Below are 24,233 nucleotides of genomic sequence, written 5' to 3' on the forward strand. Positions count from 1 at the left end.
TCTTCCTCTCTCCTCCACCCCCAAAACAACTTGACAAATTCATCTATCTCCGCACCCAATTCACTCCGCCTCGTGCTGATAATCCTCATTAAAGAGGCGTGCACGTGATTTAACTCATCTTTCTTTTCCTAATATTGAGCTTGGACTCTGAGTCTTTATTCCTTCCATCCTTCTTCCATCATCACCACAACTCGATACATGCTAGTGATCTCATCAAGCATCATCAAGCATTCTGCACCTTTCACAGATTAGCAAAGCACTTCTATCAAAGCCATCGGCAACTCTTCAAGCTCTTGCACCTACTCCATCTCTAGAGTGGTCCCAAGTCGCGAGTTGTTTGCCTCCAACTCTCTCCTCTTTTGCAGGCAGAAATCCATCTCAGTCATCAATTTCAGAGGCTAGCATCTCAAGGAATGACCAAAAACATCGAGAAAGAATCTCTCTAGAAGTCCTCGGGTCAACTATCTCAACATGCCTAACTTTGGCGAGGTATGCTCCCCCCTTGACCACTCATCTCCGCCATCGCAATACTAACTTCAAAAGTCTACCATCCCAAAATATGGATGGAGTAAGCCGACAATCATCCAAATCCCTACTGCTTATCAGCAATACGTAGAAAGGAATCAATCTCGCGAGGATCCCTTCGCTGCTTGTGCTAGGAATGAAATTCCGCCCCCTGGTGGCTCCCCTTATGATAACCAGGATACTCAACCCTATGTTCTGGAACATCCATCTCGCTCCAAATGGAGCATGGGACGCAACCTTACTCATCCTAAGCCACCTACCAAAGCGGATCGCGATGAAACACGCTCTGAGTGGGAGACTGTCGTTGGCGATGACGAAGGTGACAGCCAAATGGCCAATGCACCGACCGAAGGGGTGACATTGAAGAGTCTGGGTCTCGTCCCTGAGTCTGACGACGGCGCGGATGATGATGATTCCAAAGATGGCGATGCCCGAGATATCAAGGGCAAAGGAAAGAAGCAATCCTTCTCGAGACCTGGCACTCCATTTGATGCATTCGGCTTTTCCAACAGCCCAGAAATGCCTGAGCCACGATCTCTTAGAATGGACATGGAGGCGAGCACCCACCCATCTGTCGTCTACTGCGGGCATACTGGATTCGTCAGACAGCCTGTCCATGGTGGCCCAAGCCAGAGTGCAGGCCCATCTCGCGCAAGGAACGGACTCGGTGCCTTCCCCATCAACTCCAAGACTTCGAGCGACGAGAGTACCGATCGTTTCAAATACGACGGAGAGGCTTACTCGACCTTTTTGCAGCCTTCCAGCACGAGGGAAACCAAAACCTCAAAGCGTCGACCTGCAGGCATGTTCGAAGACGAAGGTTTCACTCTACGAACCAAAGTACAACAAGGACGAAATGACACCACTTTCTACAATCCGACCGCCGTTCAGTCGACCTAGAAGGTCAATGACGAGGTGCGAATTCCCGTTGATAGGGCTCAGAAGGCTCGTTACCAACCCTACGCCCAGCATGACTCTGAGGCCGTCGTCGAAGAAGATGATGAGTGCTGGCCGCGAGTTTGCAACGACGCTGGCACAGAGGCTGATTGGCAAACTGTTACCACCGGACCAGTTTGCAAGATGCAAAATCAATCTGATCTCAACCTCATCAAGGGTACTGGCAGCAGCCTTGCAGATGTCTCCGATATTATGGAGGAGCAACCCGACCCTGTTGAGCACCGCAGAGCTCCTGGTACAATCTCGCACCAACGCAATCGATCCATCCATCGTGCTGAGGGATTCTTCACCGAAGACCCCGCATGGACTACTCCTCGCATCAGAAATGCTCGTGGAGTTCAAAATGCTGATCGTCGTCGTCAGCAAGTCTTTGGAGAGACTACGCGTCCCGGTGCCCGGAAATTGTCGAATCCTTTTCAGACTCCTCCAGACTGGAAAAATTCACCCCGAGTCATAGAGTTAGACGACAGTCCTGATAAAGATGAAGATAAATATTCGAAGCAAACTGTCCAAGGACGGACGATTCCTCCTCCCCTGACACGTAACGACTCTACCGAGACTGTTTGGCCGGCAGTCCCTCGTCGTAACGAAACGGTGAACGAGTTCGACCAGGCTTTCTGCGAAACTCAAATTGGTGATTCGACTCTACCGAGTGATGATTCCGCCAACGTGTTCTCTCGTCTGCCGTTCGATTTAATCGACCTGGAAGAAGCTGCCAAATGCTACGGCTCTCAGAGATATCGCAACGCGGAAGATGCTAATGGGTTTGCTGAGCGGGCAAGACTCGGACCTCTCTGGTCTGGCAGCTCTCCTGAGGCCGGTCCATCCTCGTCTGGTACTTACCACCTCGGTGGCTCTGGAAATCCTTCTGTGGAACGCCCCTCTACCGCGGTGTTTCGCGATCAAGTGACTCGTGGCCGTCCCACTGGTAAGTTGGCCCTTGAGTAAAGAGAAATAAAAGATAATCTTGCTAACACTTGGCGGCTCCAGTTGAGTTTGACTTCGTTGACAACACCCCAACCCCATCGTCAGCCATCCTAGGCTCGCTCAGATCGAGATTGTTTAATCCCCGACCAAAGCCAGCTCAAGAAAGCCGTTTTGGACATTTCCGAGCTGCAGCTGCCTTGGGAGCTAAATGCCTTCGAATCAAGGCTCCTCCTCCTGAAACTGAGAATGATCAAGAATGGACTGCCAGAAATGCAACGGGAGGCGTGCTCACCCCCTCTGAGGCCGACTTGATTGAATCCGCCCGAGGAGAGATCATGGAACGTCGCCGATGCCCTGAAGAAACGGAGCGCAAGCGCAGAATCTTGTTCATTTGCATCATGGCCTCCTCTATTGTTTTCCCACTCATTGGCCTGCTTGCTTTGATCGGCAGATTCGACTCCACCGTTTGCTGGTATGCCCTTGGTGAGACGCAGGGCTTCAGCAAAGAGCAACGCGGCATGCTCTTGCAGCAGCTCCTGGTCGAGATCTTTGTCTACACGATTGTCATTACCTTTATGACTCTTCATTTTTCAGGCAAAATCTAAGTGCAGAAATGATCATTTCGGATCTTCTTTTTTTTTCTTCTTCTTTCAGGCCTCATCTCACAGCATACGAGACTATGATCTCAAGCTTTTCTTCTTTTTCGGGCCATATCTCACGACAGACATGATGATACTGTCGTCCTCTTTCGTTTTTCAAGGCCTCATCTTACAGCACGCAAGACAATCATCTCGTTTTCGGGCCATTTTTCACAGCAGACACGATGATAATGTTGTGCACGCTCTTTCGTTTTTCGGGCCTCATCTCACAGCAGACAAAATGGCAATGTCGTACTTCTTTCGTTTTCACAGGGCGCATACTATATCAGACAAGATGACGACATTTATCTTGCGCTTTTTCGTTCTTCAGGCTACATTCTACAGCAGACAAGATGAACGCTTTTGAGCGCATCTCATAGGAGACACGACGATCATACTATGCTTGCTCTTTTCAGAAGCTTCGCCTCGCGGCAGACATGGTCATACTATGCTTGTTCGGTTTTCTTTTTCAGGGAAATTGCCATTTCTTGCTTGGGTTTCTAGGCTAAAGAGGATTTTTGCTTTTTAAATACCGGTGGTCGGTTGGAGGGTAAAAGAGTTCTGCTCAGGATTCAGGTCATACTTGACGAGATAAGGAGAAAATCTCTAGGAACCAAACGTTTAGTCAATGTTGTTATGTAGGCAAACCAAATTGATCTCATTTGCAATAATATGATGGCGATAATTTGTAGGCGTGTTCTTAATTGCGAGCGATATGAAGCAATACCACACGAGCGTCACGGAAAGATGAAAGACTCCAGGATTTTACAATTTATTTAGCCAAGACCTAGGACTGAAGCTCACATTTTCCAACTCTTTTCGGCACGAAGATCAAGCCCATAAATGCCCAATGCCATCGGCTCTTACTGCGTGCTAACATAGATTCCGTTGGCTAGCTATTTCTTGCTGCCGCCTCCGGACTGCGAAGTGGAGTTTCCACTGGGCGAAGTGTATGTGGAGCTTCCGGCGCCGTTGTTATAGTAGGTGCTTCCATTAGAGTTGGAGTAATAGTAGGAGCCGTCCCTGGTCTTCAAGTCAGACACGGACATCAGTGGCGATCTAGAAGGGATAGATATTACTGGTTGGAATAGTGGTAGGAGTTGGAGTTGGAAGCGCCGCTACCGTAGTCACGAGCGCAATAGTGGTTGCCCTTGAAGAATCTAGTCAGCGAAGAACATTCCGAAAGAAAAAACTGGAGCTTTCGGGATTGGGTACCTGGCTATTGGTGCCGGAGCTCTTGTAAGTGTAGTCAGGCATGTTGTTGAGTGATTGTGGACAGTTCAAGACTAGAATGGGATTGTGGATGGGGAATGGAGGAGGAATGTGGAAAAGAGAGTAAGAAGTTGCGAAGCCATGGCCATGTGGGAAAAGGGCGGTCAGCCCCTCGGATAAACCACTCTCAGTGAATCAATTAGCTTCAAGACAAGTTGCGTTGGTTCAACAAGGTGTTGGTTCAACAAGGTGTTGGTTCAACAAGGTGTTGGTTCCTCTGCATAAGGTAAGACATTAGGCCCGAGGCTCGCGCCTTTGTCGAGGAGAGCGGGGTCGAAAGAACATGGAAGCTTCTTAATGCTTTGATGCTGGGGAAGTTCTAGATGGCGGAACGAATTGAGCATTGGATTTGTTCTTGGGAGGGCTAATGCCGACTGGTGTAAGATATGGCCAGACACATTTTAAGGTTTTTGATCGCGATTCCGGCTTTCAATCATCGAACTTCCGAAACCACTCTGCCGTACATATTCCAACCAACAGGCCAAGGAGGGAGTGGCCAAGGAAGAAGCTCGGGATTGATAAGCACAAGTTGCCAAGCAGTCTAATGATCAATACAAAGCAGATGGGAATTCCCTGAGACTACCAACTATTAGGAAAATAGACGGACAAAGTTGCCTCAACCCAGATGCCCAGTTTTCAAGCTCATCCTCCTAGCTGGGATCTAAGATCGGGCAGTGTCAAGTTAGGAGCCGCCTAGGTGTTGTTTTTGGAGGGGCTAAACCCATGATGTCACGCCACACGCCTTTTTGTGTGCAGTTGGCCCCTCCATGCCCCATAATTGATTGTACAGAGGGAAACTTTGGGCGCGATGTTACAAATCGACTCGTCGATGGGATTTTCAAGGGGAAAAGACTTGATGCATAGATCAATACGAAGGATACGAAGTATATAAACTCGCTGTCTGCTGCTTGTCTCGATAGTAATAATTCAGATAATTTAATTCAAACTTGTCTGATCTCAAAACAAATAACAGAAGCCTTACCGTTCTATATCATACCTATTGTAATACCCTGCACCGCCATCCATACCACACATACACCATGGTTGTTAAAGTCTTTGTGTATGCATTTCCCCCGCACTAATCAACTCTTATTGCTTTTTCAATCTCCATGCTTTGTAGCGCTAACTCGAATGAAATTACAGCACCGGTGCTACTGGTTACGTTGGAGGCACAGCCTTTGACTACATTTACAACACTCACAAGGACAATGAATACACTCTCCTTGTTCGCAACGAGGCTCGCGCCCAGGCCGTAAAGGCAAAGTACCCAACAGCCAAGTTTGTCTACGGCTCTCTTGAGGATGTCGATATCATTGAACAGGCCGCTTCAGAAGCCGACGTTGTTGTCCGTAAGTTGTGAAAAACAAAGAAACAAGAGTGATCTTTGGATATGGAGCTCACAACGCAATCTAGACACCGCAGACTCAGCCGACCACATCGCTAGTGCTCAAGCAATTGCCAAGGGCCTGGAGAAGAGCCACAGTGCCGAAAAGCCTGGATACTGGCTACACCTCTCTGGAACGGGCATCTTGACCTGGTACGATCTCGTCAACGGCAGAGAAGGACAGCCTCCTCTTCCCGAGCAGAAGTATCACGACATCAACGACATTGAGCGCATCAAGACTTTGGATGATCGAGCCCCCCACAGACTCATTGACAAGATTGTCATCGGTGCCAATTCCGATGCTGTCAAGATTGCCATCCTCTGCCCGCCTCTCATCTACGGCAAGGGTTCTGGTGCTGGCAACACGCAGACCATCCAGATCCCCACCCTCGTGGACATGACTCTGAGCGAGGGATTCGCACCTGTTGTTGGAGATGGCAAGAATGAGTGGGATTACGTCCACATTGACGACCTGGGCGATCTGTTTCTCAAGCTCTTCAACGCTACTCAGGATCCCTCAAAGAGCTCCAACCCCGAGATCTTTGGTGCCAATGGCTACTTTTACTGCCCTTACGGCACGCTGAATTTCACAAAGATTGCCGAGCGGGCTGCGGAGGAAATCAAGAAGCAGGGATATTTCGCAGATGTGCCGCTCAAGAGGGTGACTTTTGCTGAGCAGAAGAAGCTCAAGGGTTACCACCCAGTAGCGGAAACTCTTGGCCACAACTCCAAGGGCGTGGCTGAGAGAGCTTCCAAGTATCTCGGCTGGGCGCCCAAGGAGAGAACCAGTGTGGAGGATGATGTTGCCGAGGTGGTGAGCCAGAGGGCAAAGCAATTGGGATTGTAGAAGAGGTTGACTGTCTGTTGTTTAGTTGTCTAGAAGACAACATGGTTGTAAAGAAGCTTGGAGACTCAAGAGCATGATATAACGAATAGACTCAGTACATATATAAACTAGATTGATGCATCTACGCCGTATATAAAATCTCGGTAGCATAACTCGGGGTTCTTCGTCAACATCTCGCCCCAGCAACGCCGTCAATGGCGAAAAACCACCGCCCCGTGAAAAATTTCCTTGGGCATGGCCAAGTGATTGGCTGCTGACCTTGTACCCTCATCATGTCCCAGATCATTGGTGGCTCAGCCTCTCAAGCGCGAAAGAAAATTTCAACGAGAGCCTTTCCTAAGTAGGTCTAGCGCGATAAGGGACCTACGGTAAAACTTATCGCTTGCCCCACCTTGCATGCACATTTGCTTGCTGTGGAAAAAAAAAAAAAAAGTTCGCAGCAAAAAGTAAAGGCGGCAGAAATTCTTTGGCGGCCGGGCTCTGAAAATTTGGCGGGAAGTATTTCTTGCAAACCAACCCCACGTTTGCTCTCTTTTTTTTCCCTTTCCACCATATCCATCTCCTCCTTCCTATCAGCCTTCACGTCAGTTTGAAGGTTCTTTTTTCTTCTTCTTATCCTTCATATCCCTAAAAAAAAAATGGCGGACGAAGTTTATGACGGTGCCGTCGGCATCGATCTGGGTGAGTTGCACACAAAACTGATTTTTTTGCTTCTCGTCGATATGCCCCTCATCCAGGTTGCTGGCAAACCGACGAGCGAATTGCGGGAGTATCAGAGGGAAACCATCCTCTCTTCTCTCTTCAATGCAATCATAAATCATCTATCTAAGTCTTTAACTCTTCGAAACTAACATAATCTCTTCTTCAAGGTACCACCTACTCTTGCGTTGCCACCTACGAGGGTAACAATGTCGAGATCATTGCCAACGAGCAGGGTTCCTTCACCACCCCCTCCTTCGTTTCCTTCACGGACAAGGAGCGTCTCATTGGTGAGGCCGCCAAGAACAATGCTGCCATGAACCCCATCAACACCGTCTTCGATGCCAAGTGAGTATACTTTTCGCCATCTGCAAATTACTCTGCGAGGGTTTGGGGGCTGACAAAAATTTTCACTTCAAGGCGTCTGATCGGCCGTCGCTTCGATGACCCCACCGTCAAGAAGGATATCGAGTCTTGGCCCTTCAAGGTCATTGACGATGCTGGCAACCCCAAGATCGAGGTTGAGTACCTCGGCGAGAAGAAGAGCTTCTCCGCCCAGGAGATCTCCTCCATGGTCCTCCTCAAGGTACGCTTCTTCTCTACATTCGCCCAGTGACATCTCTGAGGCAAGAAAATTTTATACTGTGGAACCAATTTCTAACATAACAAACTACAGATGAAGGAGATTGCTGAGACCAAGCTCGGCAAGAAGGTTGAGAAGGCTGTCATCACTGTCCCTGCCTACTTCAACGACAACCAGCGTCAGGCTACCAAGGATGCTGGTGCCATTGCTGGCCTCAACGTCCTCCGTATCATCAACGAGCCTACCGCTGCTGCTATCGCCTACGGTCTGGGTGCTGGTAAGACTGACAAGGAGCGCAACGTCCTGATCTACGATCTTGGTGGTGGTACTTTCGATGTCTCCCTGCTCAACATCCAGGGTGGTGTCTTCACCGTCAAGGCTACCGCTGGTGACACCCACTTGGGTGGCCAGGACTTTGACACCAACCTGTTGGACCACTGCAAGAAGGAGTTCACTCGCAAGAGCAAGAAGGACCCCAGCAACGACCCCCGTGCTCTCCGAAGACTCCGCACTGCTTGCGAGCGTGCCAAGCGTACCCTCTCCAGCGGTGCCCAGGCCACCATTGAGATTGACTCTCTCTTCGAGGGTGAGGATTTCACCATGACCATCACCCGTGCTCGTTTCGAGGAGCTCAACGCCAAGGCCTTTGCTGGCACTCTCGAGCCTGTTGCCCAGGTCCTCAAGGATGCCGCTATCGACAAGAGCGCTGTCGAGGAGATTGTCCTGGTCGGTGGTTCTACCCGTATCCCCAAGATCCAGAAGCTTCTGTCCGAGTTCTTCGACGGCAAGAAGCTCGAGAAGAGCATCAACCCCGATGAGGCCGTTGCCTACGGTGCTGCCGTCCAGGCCGGTATCCTCTCCGGAAAGGCCACCTCCGCCGAGACCGCCGACCTCCTCCTGCTCGATGTTGTTCCCCTGTCCCTGGGTGTCGCCATGGAGGGTAACATCTTCGCTCCCGTCGTTCCCCGTGGACAAACGGTGCCCACCCTTAAAAAGTAGTAAAAAATCTTTCCGTGTGTTCGTTGTTTCTGATTGCTAACATTCAATAGGCGAACTTTCACCACCGTTGCCGACAACCAGCAGACCGTTCAGTTCCCCGTCTTCCAGGGTGAGCGTGTCAACTGCGAGGACAACACCTCTCTGGGAGAGTTCACTCTTGCTCCTATCCCTCCTATGCGCGCTGGCGAGGCTGTCCTTGAGGTCGTCTTCGAGGTTGACGCCAACGGTATTCTCAAGGTCACCGCCACTGAGAAGTCCTCTGGCCGCAGTGCCAACATCACCATCTCCAACTCTGTCGGCAAGCTGTCTACCGGCGAGATTGAGAAGATGATCAGCGATGCTGAGGCTTTCAAGTCCAACGATGAGGCTTTCAGCAAGCGTTTCGAGGCTAAGCAGCAGCTCGAGTCCTACATTGGCCGTGTTGAGGAGATTGTCTCTGACCCTACCCTGTCCCTCAAGCTCAAGCGTGGCCAGAAGGAGAAGATTGAGTCCACCATCAGCGACGCCATGGCCGCTCTCGAGCTTGGCGACAGCACCGCTGAGGACCTCAAGAAGCAGGAGCTCGCCCTCAAGCGCCTTGTCACCAAGGCCATGTCCTCCCGATAAATGCATCAATCGGCGAGTGATGATGGGATAAAAAAGCGGGATGAAGTGGGATTCCGGGAGTTGGGTGTGGAAAACAAAAAATTTGGGCGACTGGTAGCATAAGAATCGCTCACTGGTCCTTAGCGCCTTGGGAAGAGCGCTATCATGGGAGGAATATCAACCTCCTATTTCCTTGTTTCATATTTTTCTCCAAATCTGTGTCCATTCAATTGAGAAGATACCGAGGCATCTGAAGAGTTTTTTTTTTGCATTTTCACTCTCCTCGACTTCTTGCATGGGTGCAATAATGACATGCCAAAATAGCTGGGGGGTTCATGAAAAGAATGACGACGATGCTGCTGCACATTGGGAAGAACCCATTTGTGTGAGGCACGAACGATATGTGGACTACGCATAGACTCGGTAGAATGGAAAATACGGATTAAAACCGTTAAACTTGATTGATTGTGCCATCATGCTTTTTACGTGACGTTGTCTTTCGTGTAATCGACGCCGGCGAACAGATCCAGCATCGCTATCTAATTGTGATCCAGGGATGTGTTGGCTAACACTTCAAGTTGGCCATCCAGCGTGCCATATCCCAACTTTATTATTAATATTGGTTTTAGTAGATATAAGAAACAACTACTGATGGATAGTTGGTGATATTAAAAGGAAGTAGCAGAAGTAGTAGATGTAGATAATAGCAGCAGGGATCTAGTAGTCAATGGTACTCGATGGTCGTCGATGGTCGTCGATGGTAGTCAATGGCAGTCAACGGTAATCAACGGCAGTCAATGGCAGTCAACGATAGTCGATGGTAGTTAATGGTAGTAGATAGTAGTAGCAGAGAGTAAATAATACTAGAAGAAGGTAGCAATAGTAGATAATAGTAATAGAGAGTAGATGATAGTAGCAGAGAGTAAATGGTAGTAGATGGTAGTAGTAGAGAGTAGATGATAGTCTCCGACTTGCTGTTTCTTCTGCTTTTTTATTTCGTTGTCTTGCTTCTTAATCAAGTCCAATTTGTTCAATAGGCAGCGGCGGGACGCGGTTAAAGGTACTCTGGTGTTGTCGGATCGCGCCATTTGCTTGCCTTCTCTACAGTTCAGTGAAAATTGAAACTGGTTTGGCAGAGGAGAAGAGTGAGTGCATGTAAAAAGAGTGTAGAGGCGCTGGCGTTCGGGCGGACGAAGGCTATGTTGCTGAAACTCGATGGGTTGCGAGAATGGCTTGTTGAGTAAGAACAAAGGGCAATGAGAGTAGGATAAAGAGGAAAGAAAAGAGTGTGAATGATGCAGGTGCGAGGATCAAAATTTATGCTTCGGCAGAACAGCCAAACGAGCGGTGAGGGCGGCAGCTGCCATAACCTATTGAACTGAAAGGAAACGAGAGAGAGAGGCTTGTTGCCGACCGACTGTTGATTGATATGATGATAGAATTAAGTTGCTGCCAGAGGGCTAGTATGACGGCGACCTTTAATACTAGGTACGCTCGTCTCGTGACCAGGTAACACCTTCCTTCTAACATCATCTACTATCGCTACCTTCTTCTAGTATTATCTACTCTCTGCTATTACCATCTACTATAACTACTCTCTGCTACTATTATCTATTAGGGGAAACTGTCACCGGCTTAAATTTGAACCTATGATTTGTTTAATAATGCTAACGGTGACAGTGTCACCCCTGTGCCTCATATACTAAGTTCCAACTCCACGAGTTTTTTCCCATTGCCTATTGCCACCAAAAAAATATATCTTCAACCCCAAGTGTGGGATTACGAAAGCGACGTTACTTGTCGTTGGTTTGGCGGCGTGATATGCCAATGCTGACTACCTACTGATATCATCACCCTGCCTCATATGATTCCACATAGCTGCCCCCAAGAAAAGAGCAGGATCTCCATATTCATGCCATTGCAAGAGGAATCCTGATCATGCCTGATGTCGAAAAACAATTTCGACAAGCGTCCTCACTCCCACACGTTAGGCCACTCCCCAGCCTTTGGAAATTCCCATACATCAAAGATATAATTGGCGCCATCACGAACCTGGTCCCGAGCCTCGCGAATGATCAGTTCCAGCGTCTAAAGAACACCCTGATGTCGTAAAATATTCTTTATTCTCGCTGTAATAACCGCTTCATTGTGGCCACAGCCCAATTTTCTCTCACCACAATAGCAGCCTCTCTCCTATCCACGGCAGACTCTCTTGCCGCGACAGCGGATTCTCTGGCTTTGACGGCAATTTCTCGATCTCTGAGAGCATTTTCGAATGCTGATATGTCTATTTACTCGTTTTACTGGTTGGCTGCCGGCATCTCTTGCTGTAACGTCGAAATATGTCCTCGCGTATAGCCCAGCACCGCTCGCCATCTTCTTCCATGCTTTACTGCGATTCCTGAGTTTCCTGACGATCGGGTTCATCGTGGTAGGAGCGATAGTTCTCAGTTTGATCGTCCACTTGGAGAGAGCCGAACGCCGATAGCATGGCTTTCAGAAAAACACCCTGTTGTACGCCGGTATCTAGTATTTGTGGAAAGAGAGCCGGAAAAAAAAAAACGAATTTTGCCCATGTGGGCTCATTCATTAGCTTTTCATAGAGGGGATGATGCTCAAGGATAGACACGGGAGGGCCCCTTTTCACATATGATGATGACTCGATCAAGCTCAAGTATTCATCCTGGTCTTCTTTAGTCATGTTTGTCGCCTGCTTCTAATAGGCAACAATGACGCGAACACCATATATGTAATAGATTCCCACTTTCTTCCGGCTGACTCTATTGATTTCGATCTGTAGAGGAGGCAGTTGGGGGGTTGGGACATGGGTTATTGTGTGGTAAAAGGTGGACCGGAGGCGCCATCGCGTGGTCGTTGATTTGCTTGCTTCGGCGTGGTTTTCTTCCGTGGGATCTTTTGTTCTGGCCGTCTTCGGTGCGGTCTTCGCTGATACAACGGCGGTTAACAGAGTATTTGAAGAGTGTAACACAATATAAACAAGTTCCAAAGGCGGGGGGATGTTGGCATATCTTGATGGAAGCCGAGAGGGGTTGAGGAAGAAAGAAAAGAGGGAGAGCGAGAGGAAGGAAAGAGAGAGCTTTATAGACGAAAGGAAGGCGGTGTATTATCACGTGAAACAATTCCAACCTGTGAAATCAGGTCAGTTAATTGTCTATGCCTTCAAGTAAGCGTGAAAACTGTAAAAGCAACTGGGAACAGCTGAAAGAAGAACCTCCCTCTTTCTTTACTTACTGTAATAGAATGCCAACACTAAAGGGCATGAATGAATCTCTCTCTAGTAATGAGCTTTTTTACCGCGTATCGCTTGCTTGTAATATACCCAAGGTGTTACGTTTTATTGTCTTTTTTGTTTGTGTGTGGATCTGTAGCAGATATCGCGAAGTTACGCCATGGTGTTGAGACGCCTTACCGACCCTCTGTGCCGCGCCTCGGATATCACCCGACTGTAAAGCGTTCCAAAGGAATATACATATAGATCCATTACGTACAATTGACTCAGGGAGTAGATATTCAGAACCACAAGTTGGCTATCTAGTACCCTAACGACTGCGTGAGGCTCAAGTGTCAGAACAGGATGAAGAAAAGTCTGTCTATTAAATAGCCCGTATATGCCCAGTTTCTTGAACGTTCCTCTATTATCTGCTACTACTACTACCTTCCTCTAGTATCAGCTACTATTGCTAATTTTCTCTAGTAGCTGCTACGATGGCTATATTTCTCTAGTGGTTGCTCCTATGGCTATATTATGAACATGAGCTACCACAAATACATACCTAACAAGTACAAAACTTACTTCAAATCATGAATTCGTCTAATCAGAAATGTTCCGAATCCCATGAACGGGCACCCACAGGGCGGTAATCTCCCCCCCTTGGCTAAATAATCAACGCCAAACAAGGGAGAGCTCGGGAGGGGGACCCAACACGGAGCACAAAGACGGTTGTTTGCCTAATGCGCGAGACGAGATGAATGGATCTACGTGTCTGTGTCTCCTCCCGCTGCCGATATGCGTTTGTCTCTTGTGCTGATTTGACCAGGAGAAAAGAATGTCTGACCCGAGCCTTTTTATTACGTAGAGGGGCTGGTGTCCAGTCGGTTAACCCTGTGTGACTCAGGGCGAGCGAGACATGCAGCAATCACGGGTGATAGGACATCTGAGGCGGTCTCTCACATTACCCCCTTGTTTAAAACTCGCCTTGGCATCCTCTTTGTGGCCACGCCTTTTCTTCTTCTTTTTCTTCTTCTTTCGGATCATTAAGCTTGGCTGTTGGGATATTCTCTACGTGAAGAAAGAGATTATTTTTTGCATTCGTCATGACGCCTCCCGAGCGCCCGCGCGGCCAGGAGCATATCCCGGACTACCCAAAGGCCTGGATATGGATGCGCGTATTCCAGATCGTCACCAGTCTCGTCGTTCTCTTCCTCTCCATCCATGCCTTGGAAGAATTCCACGTCCCGACCGGCCTTCAGGTCGTCATGATTGTCATAGTAAAAAGCTTCCGCATCCTCGATCACCCAGTTCTCTGCAGAAATTCTAACACTTCATTTCCCACAGTCTGCTTCCACCGTTGGCGTCTCTATCCTGCTCATCATCGCCCAATTCGCTTCTCCCCGAATCTTCAGATACTGGACGCCTCTCATTTCTGACTGCGCAGTCTTTGTTGCCTGGGCCGTCTCTGCTCCGCTCTTGATTGAACAGGTATCTGATCTCGTGGCCAAGCGAGGCACTGTCCATGGGAGTGGCCATAATCCTGTTGGGCACCGACATGATGGCTCGAATCCCATCCCGACGAACCACGTCGATACCCTTTATGCTATAGGCGCTATGGGATGTCTAGAGATGTAAGTTTGCTCGCTATGCTCGACCCAAATTCCTCTTGGAAATTGCGTGTATGGTTATGGGATGCTAACGTTTATATAAAATAAAAATAGTGGTCTCTTCTTTTTGTCCTGGGTCGTTGACTCCATTGTCATTGACCGCCACCGCAAAGCTGGCCTCCCTTGCAAGCCACTCAAAAAAAGGGGTTCCATCGCCGAGGTATCCCAAACCAGATCAATGAAAGTTTCGCCCCCCATGAAGCCTCGAACCAAGAAACCACGTAGGGGGTTGAGCGCAATATTCGGCTTCGGGTCAGACGGTGGTGCGGGAGGAGGCGGAGGAGGATACGATGGTGGATGTGATGGCGGCTGATGTGGTTGATCATCTCGCTACTGGTGAGACACGCGGGTTGTTCATGGCGTCGAATAAGCAAATGGCTGATTAATAGGGTTCCAAAGCTCCAAATTGGCATTCGGGTGAGCTGAGATTGAGACGATCAAGCAGTATGGGCACCTACTTACACATACTAAGCTTCACGTACTCTGTCATCTAGCATTTTTAGTAAAAGCAAATTAACTGATTATATCAAATACTGGAGAAATATAGCCCTCGTAGCAGCTACTAGAGAAAACTAGCAAAAGCGGCAGATACTAGAGGAACGTAGTAATAGTAGCAGATGCTCGAGGAACCATGTATATACGGGCTATCTAATAGGCGGAGGTTAACGCCCTGTGGGTGCCCGTTCATGAGATTCGGAATATTTTGATCAGACGAATTTATGACTTAAAGTAAGTTTTATACTTGTTAGGTATACAAGTATGTATTTGTGGTAGCTCATGTTTATTTGTTAGCCGCCTAGATTCTATTCTCTACCAGTGGCAAATTGGTCTATGTCTTTGTTTTTTTATCGATCAAATGATGCCCGTGTATGTCTCTTCCTAGGCTCCATCTCTATCACATCAACATGCTGTCTAGAACTTGTACACCTGCTCAGCGGTGTAGCCAAGGTCCTTCAGAGCACCAGTAAGCTCGCCCTGGTCCTTGGGGCTAACCTTGTTGCCGGAGATGGCCTTCATCAATCCAGGGGGGCCGCAAACGAAGACCTTGATGTTGTCGCTCTTGGGCTCGGGGAGAACCTGCTTCAGCAGGTCCTTGGTGATGAAGCCGCCGCCGCCGACCCAATCCTTGGGGGCCTTATCCAAGGTGTAGAATGCGCGGAAGCGCTGCGGGTAAGTGTTCTCGAGCTCGTCAAACTTGCTCTTCAGCAGAATGTCCTCCTTGGTGACGTTGCCGAAGATGAGGGTAACCTTGGTCTTGTCGTTGGGGTTCTTGAAAATGGCTCGCACAAGCTGGTACATGGGGGTGATACCAGTGCCACCAGCAATGAGGGCAATGTGGTCGTGCTTGTTCTCAGACCAGGGGTACTTGGGGAGAGGGCCCTTGATGGCAAGCTCCTCGCCAACCTTGAGGCCGTGGATGTGGGTGCTCATGGGTCCATCAGGGTACTTCTTGACCAAGAGGTCGATGAAGCCCCTGTCATCTTACGTTGAGATTGACTGTCAGTATTTTCGTTATAAGAAGAGGGCAGATCTTTACTTACCCTCATCACTGACGGGGGTATAAGGACGGAGAGTTGCCTTCTCAGCATCGGGGGCCTTGAACTTGGTCAGGATGGCGCTGGCAATGTGCAGGCCAGAAACCTGGTCCTTCTCCGGCAGCTCAAATCGAACTCTCTTGGTGTTGTGGTTCACATCCTCGACCTCTGAGACCTTCAAGGACAGCCAGCCCTGGTCACCACCGGTAAACGCCGCCTTGGGAGCAGCGCCAACGACCTCCTTGACCTTGCTCTCAGCCTTTGAGCCGCTGAGGAAGTAGTAGGCACCACCAGCGACACCAACAGCGCCAGCGCCATAGAGGAGAGTGTTTGAGCTGCCCTTGGCACCAGACTCGGTGGCATAGCGGCGCGCATGCTGCAAGAATGGTGAGTCTCAATTAGCCCGTCTGCAGCGGCAATCTGGGTTGACTCGGACTGAGCATATGGAGTTGTCGGCTCTTCAAACGTACCATCTTGAGCGGCTGAGCCGCACGGAAAGCTGTTCTGGCAAACATTCTGAATTCTAAGAAGTCTCTCAACAGCGATTGAGGCTTGTAGAGAGGAATTGGTTCCAGAAATCGTCGAGGAAGGGATTGGATGAGATAAACAGCAAACTGCCAAAAAGTCCGTCAGCCACCAAGATTGCCGAGCGTTAGACGTGCAATGAATGACGGCATTCGCCACGTGATTGGCCCGTGGCCGCTGTCCACTTTAAATACAATGTCCAAATCGCCATTTATTTCCGAGGGGCTGCTATGACGAATTATCGAGCCGAATTGCAGTGCTGGATTGGTAATGCTCCCCAGTGCTTGGTAAGTCGAGAAGGCGCTATTGATACTGTTTGATTTTGTGGTGTTGATCTGCGATCAGATGCCATTCTTCTCCTTGCATCTGTCCATCTGCCAGCACGATCGAAAATCAACGTGGCGTTGGCTGCCAGCCACCAGGAACCAGGAACAAAATCAATGGATGCATGTAAATAATCAATTAATAGATAAACGTAGCTCAGTTCAAATGGTTTGGCCTAGTATTTGAATAAGACCATTACAGTGCTGAAAACCTGCTTTGCAGTGGGAAATGTCCGGTTTTTGTGATTCTTCTTGAATCTAGCAAATGCCTCCTCAAGTAGACCCAAGAACTTGCGCTACAGCCCAGTGAGGAATTGCTTCCCATATCAGGTATCTTCGTCGAGGATTGCCAGGTCGTCCACCTCCTCAATTCCATCGATACGGCCGTTCTTATTATCACAAAAGCTCTCACTGATAGTCTCCAAGTCTCCTCGCACTTCCTAGGGTAAGCTATCTAAGCTCGGGAGTACAAACACCACTACACCACTCAGAGAGGAAATATAAAGCCACTCCTAAATAATCCCTTTGGGCCAAATAGTTTTCATTTTATTACATCTAACAACTCAATCCGGTCCCATGTAATTCACTCGCGGTGTTATCAAACATCCATCCATCATGGAAAGTAGAGCCAAGCCAGGCCCAGCCAAAATACAAAACGATGCCCTGCCCCCTTGAGTCGTAGGAATTATCATCCAAATCATCGTGCTGCCCCAAATCGCTCTCTTTTCCCGCTTCGGTTGAACCTTACCTATGATAGCCAGAGACTGGCGAGTCTCTCCCCACTCGTAAAAGAGAAGGGATGCCCTTTCTCTGTTGTCGTCTTTACTTTTTTTCTTTGCCATCCAAGATACACCAGGCCTCCCTTTGTAACTCCATTACGGCAGCCATCGCAAGCGAGGGCTAGATTGGCAGCTTCTCTGCCAATGTTATGCCGCTTTTCAGTTTGGTGTAAATCCGATTCCATGCGTGGGTTGCTCTAACACGTCCCATGTCCTTTATTTCTCTTTCACGATGAAAATACATGAAAAAAATCAGAGAATAAACGTTGTAAATCCGGCTTGAGGGCTGAATTCCGGTCCCCTTTGGCAAGCCATGCTAGGGATTGCTCATCACCGCTCCGTCTCCGCTATCTCATTCGACGCCTGCGTATCCGTAGATTTCACGGTGGACTCTTCTTGCGCCGTAGGCGAATCTCCTTCGGTTTTGCTTCCCGCGTCCTGGCTTGCTCTTCTTTGCGCTTCAGACTCTTGAAGTTGGGTTAATGTTGGTGTGCTGATTTGGCTTCCGCCTCTCTGTCCATGATAGTGAACAACTTGAGGCGGGGCTTGGCCAGCTTGGATGCCAAGCTGCTCCGTGGGATAAGGGTTGAGGTCCTTGCTCGAGGTTGAAAACATAGACACAACTGGCTGGTGATATCCGTTGGTTGAAGTGCTAGGAGTGGGAGTGTGGCCGTACTGGCTGCCACTCTCTGTCTGGGTAGGAGTGACGGCATCACTAGGAGACCCAGATGGATCGACGAGGGCGCCGGTCAGACTGTTCATGCCTCCTTCAATGTCCCGGAGTAGTCGAACGTATTCTTCAGGAACCAAGCCGCTTTCTTGCGTCTTTGGATCCTCTGCAACCAACCAGCCCTGGCCGTGGCGATATGACACCCAAATGATTTGGCCTTCCACCAATGGTAGCTCGTTCTCGTTCTCTCGCTCAAAATCAAACAGAGCCACGGCCTTACCATGAAACTCTTCGTCGGGAGATGTGATTGTGAACTGATAGTCTCGTGAATAGCGCGACTGATCTCCTTCAAGGCCCCCTGGCGAGGATGAGCTGCTCGAGTGATCCGAATCATAGCCATCGATATCATGTCTCTGCGAATACTGGTATGCATGGCTATGATGCGCCTGATCGGGCGGGTAGGTGACCAGTTCACCGCCGGGTCCGTTCGCTTCGCCTCCGTGGCTCACGTAGTACCGCTCACTTCCATCTCCGCCAATGCCCAAGTAGTAGCTCTGGGTGTCATCATAGCTGGAGCTAATGATTGCAGACTGGCCCCTGTCGGGATCGCGACCAGTGCGCCCCCTACCAGTATGGAGAGTAGCCGAAGTTGATTTGTGCTTTCGATGCCTCGTGGAAACCACTGGGCTCTGTAAATCTTCATCTTCGCTGTATGGAGGGCCGTCGCCAAATTGGATCGGCGGTAGATCGTGGGCCCGGTTGAAGGGGTCCGGAGTCCATGAATCCCACGGCATCTTCTGGTCCCACGAGACTGACGGCTCGGAAAGCCTCCTGCTCTCGCTCATTGGCGTCGTCAGGCCAGACGGCGGGCCAGAAGGCTCAGGCGGCGGGCCGTAGTGCATCGGGTGCATGACGGGATATGCGAAGTCGCGCACCAGCGTGTACGCCAAGCTCGAGGGGAACATGGGGAACACGTGCGACTGAGGCCGCGATCGGGTGGGGAGCGATCCGGCAATCGAGTATTGCGACAGTCTGTTCTTGGACGCATACGAGAGCGGGCGGGACAATGTGCTGTGGCGGTTCGAGTTCGAGGTCGAAGTCAGAGGGGCAGAGACAGAGTCGATTGAGTCCGACACGTCCACCGGGGACGCTGTTGCTGGGGGCGAGTTCATCGACATTGTTGCGGTCGCGGTCATCCCTCCCAGATCAGTCTAACTCTGGGTGTGATGCTGCCAGATTGGAAGAATTCAGCGCAGGTTGACGGCACTCGCCAGCTCCACGCCTCGGCTCGTGAATAAGCCAACTTCAGCCGCCGGCAGGCTAGCACGCCTCTATCCAGATTGTTCCAGCGCACGTCGAACGGTTCAGGGTTGGCGATGTCTGGGGGAGCGTCGGTTTGCTTCTGATATGCAGCGCAAGCAGTGTGAGTTTCGGTCAGAGCGATCGGCCTTGCGGAGGGGAGGTGGGAGACTCAGAAAACCCTAATCTGAGACAAGCGGTCGCCAGTGTGTCAGGGCAGGGTTTGTTGCAGAAGAGGCTCGAGGGAGGCTAGCGGTGATTCTGAAGGGATGCTGGCTCTGGTCTGGGCAACGGTGAGGTGACCCCCTGCGCTGCGGGTTTGGGTTTGGGTTTGGGTTTGGACGCTGGAGGTTCTTGATCGAGATTCAAAATGCGAGAAGATGGCGGGAGTGCGGGAGACGACAAGGCTGTCCCCCAAGTTGCAAGTTTAGTTGTCCAGTCCAGTGGTAGAATGGATCAGCTTCAATGTACTGCGCCGGTACAAGTACTGGCGTCTGTTAGTGGCGAACCGCTGTCAAAGGCCGGCCTGTTGGTTGATGCAATTCGATGGGAGGGCCTGGAGCCAGCGCGTCACGCCCTAATTCTACTGGCTGGGCTGCAAATAGCCAGCGAGTCAGCGCCTGGAGACCGATCCAATGGCTTCAACGGATGCTCCCTACGAAGAATGTGTATATCGACGTCTGGTGCTTGTCTGAGCGGCTGACGGGGCTGGCTGAGGTAGATGGATCCGGTAGTGCCAGATTGAATGAGCGGCAACCAAAGTTGGATATGGCTTGTTGCGCTGTCTTTCATGCAGGTAATACTCCGTCTCAGGTCTAAGTCGACGTTGGCTGCGGGAGGCGGGGTGATGAGGAGAACGAAAGACGAGACACACACTTAAGGGAGTGTTATCTCTGGTTGGTTTTAATAATAGTAAAGAGTCATTACGAATAATCCAGTACATGGATTTTCATACCGTACGCCTCAAAGCACATGCAGCTGCTTGGCGTGCGTCGAGGTTGACTTGTGTGTACTGGCTCTGTTATACGTTCCATGTGTCTTATGCCCAAACGGTGGGGGGTCCAGCTCTCGCATATATCTTACATTACTCTGCCGAGAGAAGGCAATGGGATTTCGATGAGGTATTTCAGTTAGATTAAACCATCACACGGAAGAGAAATGCGAAATCAGTTCATCATTATGCAGGACCAACTACTTTGTAATCCATACTACCCCATCTGACCGCGCGAGTCCTACCTGGTGGACGAAGCAATATTAAGGTACTTGTACCTACTCGTATACCCTCTTCGCATGAGCTACCAGAACCAGCATTTATGTACCTCTCTGCTGCCGTCACAGATCACTGCGCTAGCATTGCGTCAATATGTACCTTATTCTCAAGCATGACGGATTACAGCCAAAGCCGTGCAAACCGCGAGCCTGGGTTTGCAACCAGGACCCCACATGGGGGCTCTGAACCCCAACATGGCCCAGGTTCATACGAGCAGAGTTAGGATCAGAGGCAATTTCGTTTCCGTCAGAGTGTTAGCTCGGGCGGATTTCCCGTCTCAGTTCTGCAGCGCTCGCTGGCCGAGAGAAAGTCGGCATGGGCTGCCTGTACTTCATACGATGTCATGAAGTTGACGGAACGCGGCACTTTATTCGAGGTGAACATGATGCGCTTGAGGTTGTACTAGAAGCTCTCGCTCAGAACAGATGATACAGCGCTGTAGCATACGAGAATACTTGAATACTGTCTCCGCATATGAGGACACAAGTACTAAAACGCTACTGTACTCCGTACATGTTATTGCTTCACCAGGATCCACGATGCCATCACATGCATGTGGCTAGCGCGTACGCAGAACAGATGCATGATGCGTGATCTCTTGCCCAGACTGGACAAAAGGATAGATTAAAATAAAATGAATAAGCCGGAATGTAATGATAATCCTAGAAGCTCGAGATACAAGAAACGCAAGACATCATAACAAACCGAGTCTCATTTCCCATCAAGTCTCTGGGCAAAATGCTGCCTTTTAATAGCAACATGAGAACATGAGAGACGCTTCTATTTTTGGAGACTGGCGGGAGACAGGGTTTGTCAAGGCCAGGCGCTGATTGGAGGAGATGCAAGCGTCGTTTGTTTCAGGTTATGCGCGTGTCTACAGGCCAATCACAGGGCTGCAACGGGTTGCCGTGGGGTAGCCGCCCGACGAACCAAATTTCATGGGCATGCCAACTCAAAACCAAGATTTCGTGCATCTATAGAGTATAGTACTTCAAGTTACTGGAAAGAGGCGCAAGTTTTTGTACTCCGAGGTTGTATTTCGGCGCCGACATACATATTGTTGTTCCGAGCTCCGTGGAGGCTGCTGGGAATCTTATCGGGGACTTTCCTTTGCTATATCTGAAACTGGTAGCGGTCCTTGAATGGTACAGGCACAGGCGCTAAAATCTTGAGGCTTGGAGCAGCTCAAAGTACGAAGTACCTGAGCACATGGCCGCATTACCTAATACGACCTATTTGCGCTTAGCCTACTTTCGATTTTACCCGATGTTTATCCATTCCTCGCGTATAGCTCCACCCTCGAGCTTTTCCCTTCCACCTCCACGCTTTGGCGAGAGCCTCAATATTACTTCAGCTTGAGCGAAATTGACGAGCCCCAGCGCCGCACACAGCTTGCATTGGTCAATGGCTACTACTTGATGCGTGCAGTCAGGTACCTGTGACGCTTTGTCCAAAGGTAGGAAACTTGAATCCCAATCTTCCCCCTCTTCCATGATGAATCTTTTATTGGAGCTGTCTGAGCTATTGTGCTCTGATGAAAAATTTTTAATTTACTTAATATACGATTCTAGCTGATGAAGAGACTCATCCCGTCTAATGTAATGCCTGTCAAGGTTTTGATCGATTGCTGACGCTGTTTGATCAGGTACAGGTTAACTCAACTCACCGCCTGGAGCTTGAATAATGCTACAGCTGCCGTCCGGGAGCACTCGCGTTACCTCCTCTCCTGGATAACTGCCCAACATGGAGACTGCGAACGGTACAGCGGCGGCCCAGAATGGGTCGCCAAATGAGAACGGGGACTACAAGCTCAAATTCTGCACTGTCTGCGCCAGCAACAACAACAGGTTCGTCTTGTCATACGAGGGTCCCATATTACCATGTTGCTAATTTTGAACCTAGATCCATGGAAGCTCATCTCCGACTCTCCCAAGCCAACTATCCTGTGATATCTTTTGGCACGGGCTCTCTCGTGCGGCTACCGGGCCCGACCATCACCCAGCCGAACGTGTATCAGTTCAACAAGACATCATACGATAGCATGTACAAGGAGCTGGAGGCTAAAGATCCTAGGCTATACCGTAACAATGGTATATTGAACATGCTAGGAAGAAATAGAGGCGTGAAATGGGGCCCCGAACGCTGGCAAGACTGGCCCGTCGGGGTACCCAGATTGCAGCACACTAGTGATAGAGGCAGCGAGGGCACTGAAGGCGGGGTTGTCGACGTAGTTTTTACCTGTGAGGAGCGATGCTGGGATGCCGTCATTGACGATCTCCTCAATCGCGGCTCGCCATTGAACCGGCCGGTACACGTGATCAACATTGAAATCAAAGATAACCATGAGGAAGCCCATATCGGCGGGCAGGGCATCCTTGATCTCGCCAACTCCCTCAATGCCGCTGCCGCAGAAGAACGAGGCGCCATAGGGCCGGCCGCCTTTGACAGTGGAAGTGCGGCTGCTCGCGCCAGCTTTGACGAGCGAGTGCCGGAGATTATTGCCGCCTGGCAGGAACGCTGGCCCAATCTCCCATCGACTTGGACTCTGGCGTGGTTTTGAGTGAAGACGGGATATCTATCGTTGCGTGCCTTTTTATCATCTACTAGTATGTTGCTCATGACGACCAAAGTCGTCTTAAATTTGGCGTGGCGTTCCGGCGATTGGTAGAAAGTAGTTGCTTCATTGTTGTTTGTTCCGTACGAGAACTGCCTTAGGATATCAGATCGAGAAGACACCGGCTGGGCAGGATGTTACACCTGCAACCCATCTATGACTATATGGTTCCAAATCACTTCTAATAAACATTGGCCAATGCTACATGTTGGCATCGATCCCCAGGGCTTTTATCTTCTAGCTACGATTGCAACTAGCTTTTACTCACATCATTGACCCGATACCCGTCGTATTGCATAATAGTGATCACAAGCTTGCCTCATCATCTACTCAACTGGACAAATACATGCCCTATGAACACCCGAGGTGAAGACAAGGCTTTTCTGTTTTCGATAATAGCAAATACTAGAAGAAAGTAGCAGATAGTAGAAGAAGATAGCGAGACTAGAAGAACATCCATAGCGAGAGGAGCAGATATTCAAGGAACTGCCTACCCAGGTATGTACTTACCTAGGTACTACATGTTGTTTTGCGAAATGGCCGACGGCGAGAAATGTGGCGTTGATCCTCGTATATGCACCAACCCGCGTCTAGCCCGAGTGGCTTGCAGTCCTGTTGGGTGGCCGGCAACCGGATCTGCCAATCGACATCGTCCAATGCAAGATCTCGAGTGGCAGGTTCCAGATTGGCTCTTTGACGAGATGGGATTAGCTGGTGATTGGAAGAGCGAGAGTCTTTTCAGATCGTTGGTTTCGGGAGGCTCCCGAGAGGTGGACAAAGAGCCGAATTCTGCCATTCAAGTCTTTGTTATAATTGAAGGAATAAATAACACTCTCAAGCGCAGTTTTTTGTCTGTTCAATTCATCTTACTGATTTTAAGAGTACTTTACCACCATAAGGCAA

The 24,233-nt window shown here is 49.6% G+C and overlaps 10 protein-coding genes and 1 pseudogene across 11 annotated transcripts; 5 read left to right on the forward strand and 6 right to left on the reverse strand.

The window, feature by feature from the left end:
• Positions 1 to 471: 471 nt before the first annotated feature.
• Positions 472 to 3,014, forward strand: M431DRAFT_5719 (hypothetical protein; the record flags this gene model as incomplete). The annotated part of the gene is made up of 4 exons (XM_024921503.1): positions 472 to 489; positions 544 to 1,365; positions 1,426 to 2,410; positions 2,473 to 3,014. 4 exons carry the CDS (start codon positions 472 to 474, stop codon positions 3,012 to 3,014), a joined length of 2,367 nt encoding a protein of 788 aa, XP_024774812.1.
• Positions 3,015 to 3,943: 929 nt separating this feature from the next.
• Positions 3,944 to 4,304, reverse strand: M431DRAFT_5720 (hypothetical protein; the record flags this gene model as incomplete). The annotated part of the gene is made up of 3 exons (XM_024921504.1): positions 3,944 to 4,070; positions 4,127 to 4,197; positions 4,263 to 4,304. 3 exons carry the CDS (start codon positions 4,302 to 4,304, stop codon positions 3,944 to 3,946), a joined length of 240 nt encoding a protein of 79 aa, XP_024774813.1.
• Positions 4,305 to 5,359: 1,055 nt separating this feature from the next.
• On the forward strand, positions 5,360 to 6,550 carry M431DRAFT_5721 (hypothetical protein; the record flags this gene model as incomplete). The annotated part of the gene is made up of 3 exons (XM_024921505.1): positions 5,360 to 5,379; positions 5,463 to 5,668; positions 5,733 to 6,550. 3 exons carry the CDS (start codon positions 5,360 to 5,362, stop codon positions 6,548 to 6,550), a joined length of 1,044 nt encoding a protein of 347 aa, XP_024774814.1.
• Positions 6,551 to 7,188: 638 nt separating this feature from the next.
• M431DRAFT_5722 (hypothetical protein) lies at positions 7,189 to 9,437 on the forward strand (the record flags this gene model as incomplete). The annotated part of the gene is made up of 5 exons (XM_024921506.1): positions 7,189 to 7,231; positions 7,420 to 7,597; positions 7,670 to 7,835; positions 7,926 to 8,827; positions 8,882 to 9,437. 5 exons carry the CDS (start codon positions 7,189 to 7,191, stop codon positions 9,435 to 9,437), a joined length of 1,845 nt encoding a protein of 614 aa, XP_024774815.1.
• Positions 9,438 to 10,050: 613 nt separating this feature from the next.
• On the reverse strand, positions 10,051 to 10,832 carry M431DRAFT_438037 (annotated as a pseudogene; the record flags this gene model as incomplete). Its single annotated transcript has 1 exon — positions 10,051 to 10,832. A coding segment is annotated over one exon (308 nt), but the record flags the coding sequence as incomplete, so codon positions are not given.
• Positions 10,239 to 10,831, reverse strand: M431DRAFT_508548 (hypothetical protein). Its single transcript, XM_024919125.1, has one exon. The coding sequence runs from the start codon at positions 10,502 to 10,504 to the stop codon at positions 10,280 to 10,282; it is 225 nt and encodes a 74-aa protein (XP_024774816.1). The 5' UTR covers positions 10,505 to 10,831; the 3' UTR covers positions 10,239 to 10,279.
• Positions 10,833 to 11,568: 736 nt separating the features above from the next.
• Positions 11,569 to 12,117, reverse strand: M431DRAFT_554326 (hypothetical protein; the record flags this gene model as incomplete). Its single annotated transcript, XM_024921397.1, has 1 exon — positions 11,569 to 12,117. One exon carries the CDS (start codon positions 12,115 to 12,117, stop codon positions 11,806 to 11,808), a length of 312 nt encoding a protein of 103 aa, XP_024774817.1. The 3' UTR covers positions 11,569 to 11,805.
• Positions 12,118 to 13,645: 1,528 nt separating this feature from the next.
• On the forward strand, positions 13,646 to 14,838 carry M431DRAFT_508550 (hypothetical protein). Its single transcript, XM_024919126.1, has 3 exons — positions 13,646 to 13,925; positions 13,993 to 14,279; positions 14,370 to 14,838. Exons 1-3 carry the CDS (start codon positions 13,752 to 13,754, stop codon positions 14,626 to 14,628), a joined length of 720 nt encoding a protein of 239 aa, XP_024774818.1. The 5' UTR covers positions 13,646 to 13,751; the 3' UTR covers positions 14,629 to 14,838.
• Positions 14,839 to 15,227: 389 nt separating this feature from the next.
• Positions 15,228 to 16,365, reverse strand: M431DRAFT_84811 (hypothetical protein; the record flags this gene model as incomplete). The annotated part of the gene is made up of 3 exons (XM_024923472.1): positions 15,228 to 15,796; positions 15,857 to 16,226; positions 16,321 to 16,365. 3 exons carry the CDS (start codon positions 16,363 to 16,365, stop codon positions 15,228 to 15,230), a joined length of 984 nt encoding a protein of 327 aa, XP_024774819.1.
• Positions 16,366 to 17,807: 1,442 nt separating this feature from the next.
• M431DRAFT_85052 (hypothetical protein) lies at positions 17,808 to 18,992 on the reverse strand (the record flags this gene model as incomplete). Its single annotated transcript, XM_024923509.1, has 1 exon — positions 17,808 to 18,992. The coding sequence occupies one exon, from the start codon at positions 18,990 to 18,992 to the stop codon at positions 17,808 to 17,810; it is 1,185 nt and encodes a 394-aa protein (XP_024774820.1).
• A 3,467-nt stretch (positions 18,993 to 22,459) lies between these two features.
• M431DRAFT_482288 (hypothetical protein) lies at positions 22,460 to 23,276 on the forward strand (the record flags this gene model as incomplete). Its single annotated transcript, XM_024916033.1, has 2 exons — positions 22,460 to 22,563; positions 22,619 to 23,276. 2 exons carry the CDS (start codon positions 22,460 to 22,462, stop codon positions 23,274 to 23,276), a joined length of 762 nt encoding a protein of 253 aa, XP_024774821.1.
• Positions 23,277 to 24,233: the final 957 nt, after the last annotated feature.

This window comes from Trichoderma harzianum, assembly GCF_003025095.1.
Source record: "Trichoderma harzianum CBS 226.95 unplaced genomic scaffold M431scaffold_6, whole genome shotgun sequence".
Lineage (NCBI taxonomy): Eukaryota > Fungi > Ascomycota > Sordariomycetes > Hypocreales > Hypocreaceae > Trichoderma > Trichoderma harzianum.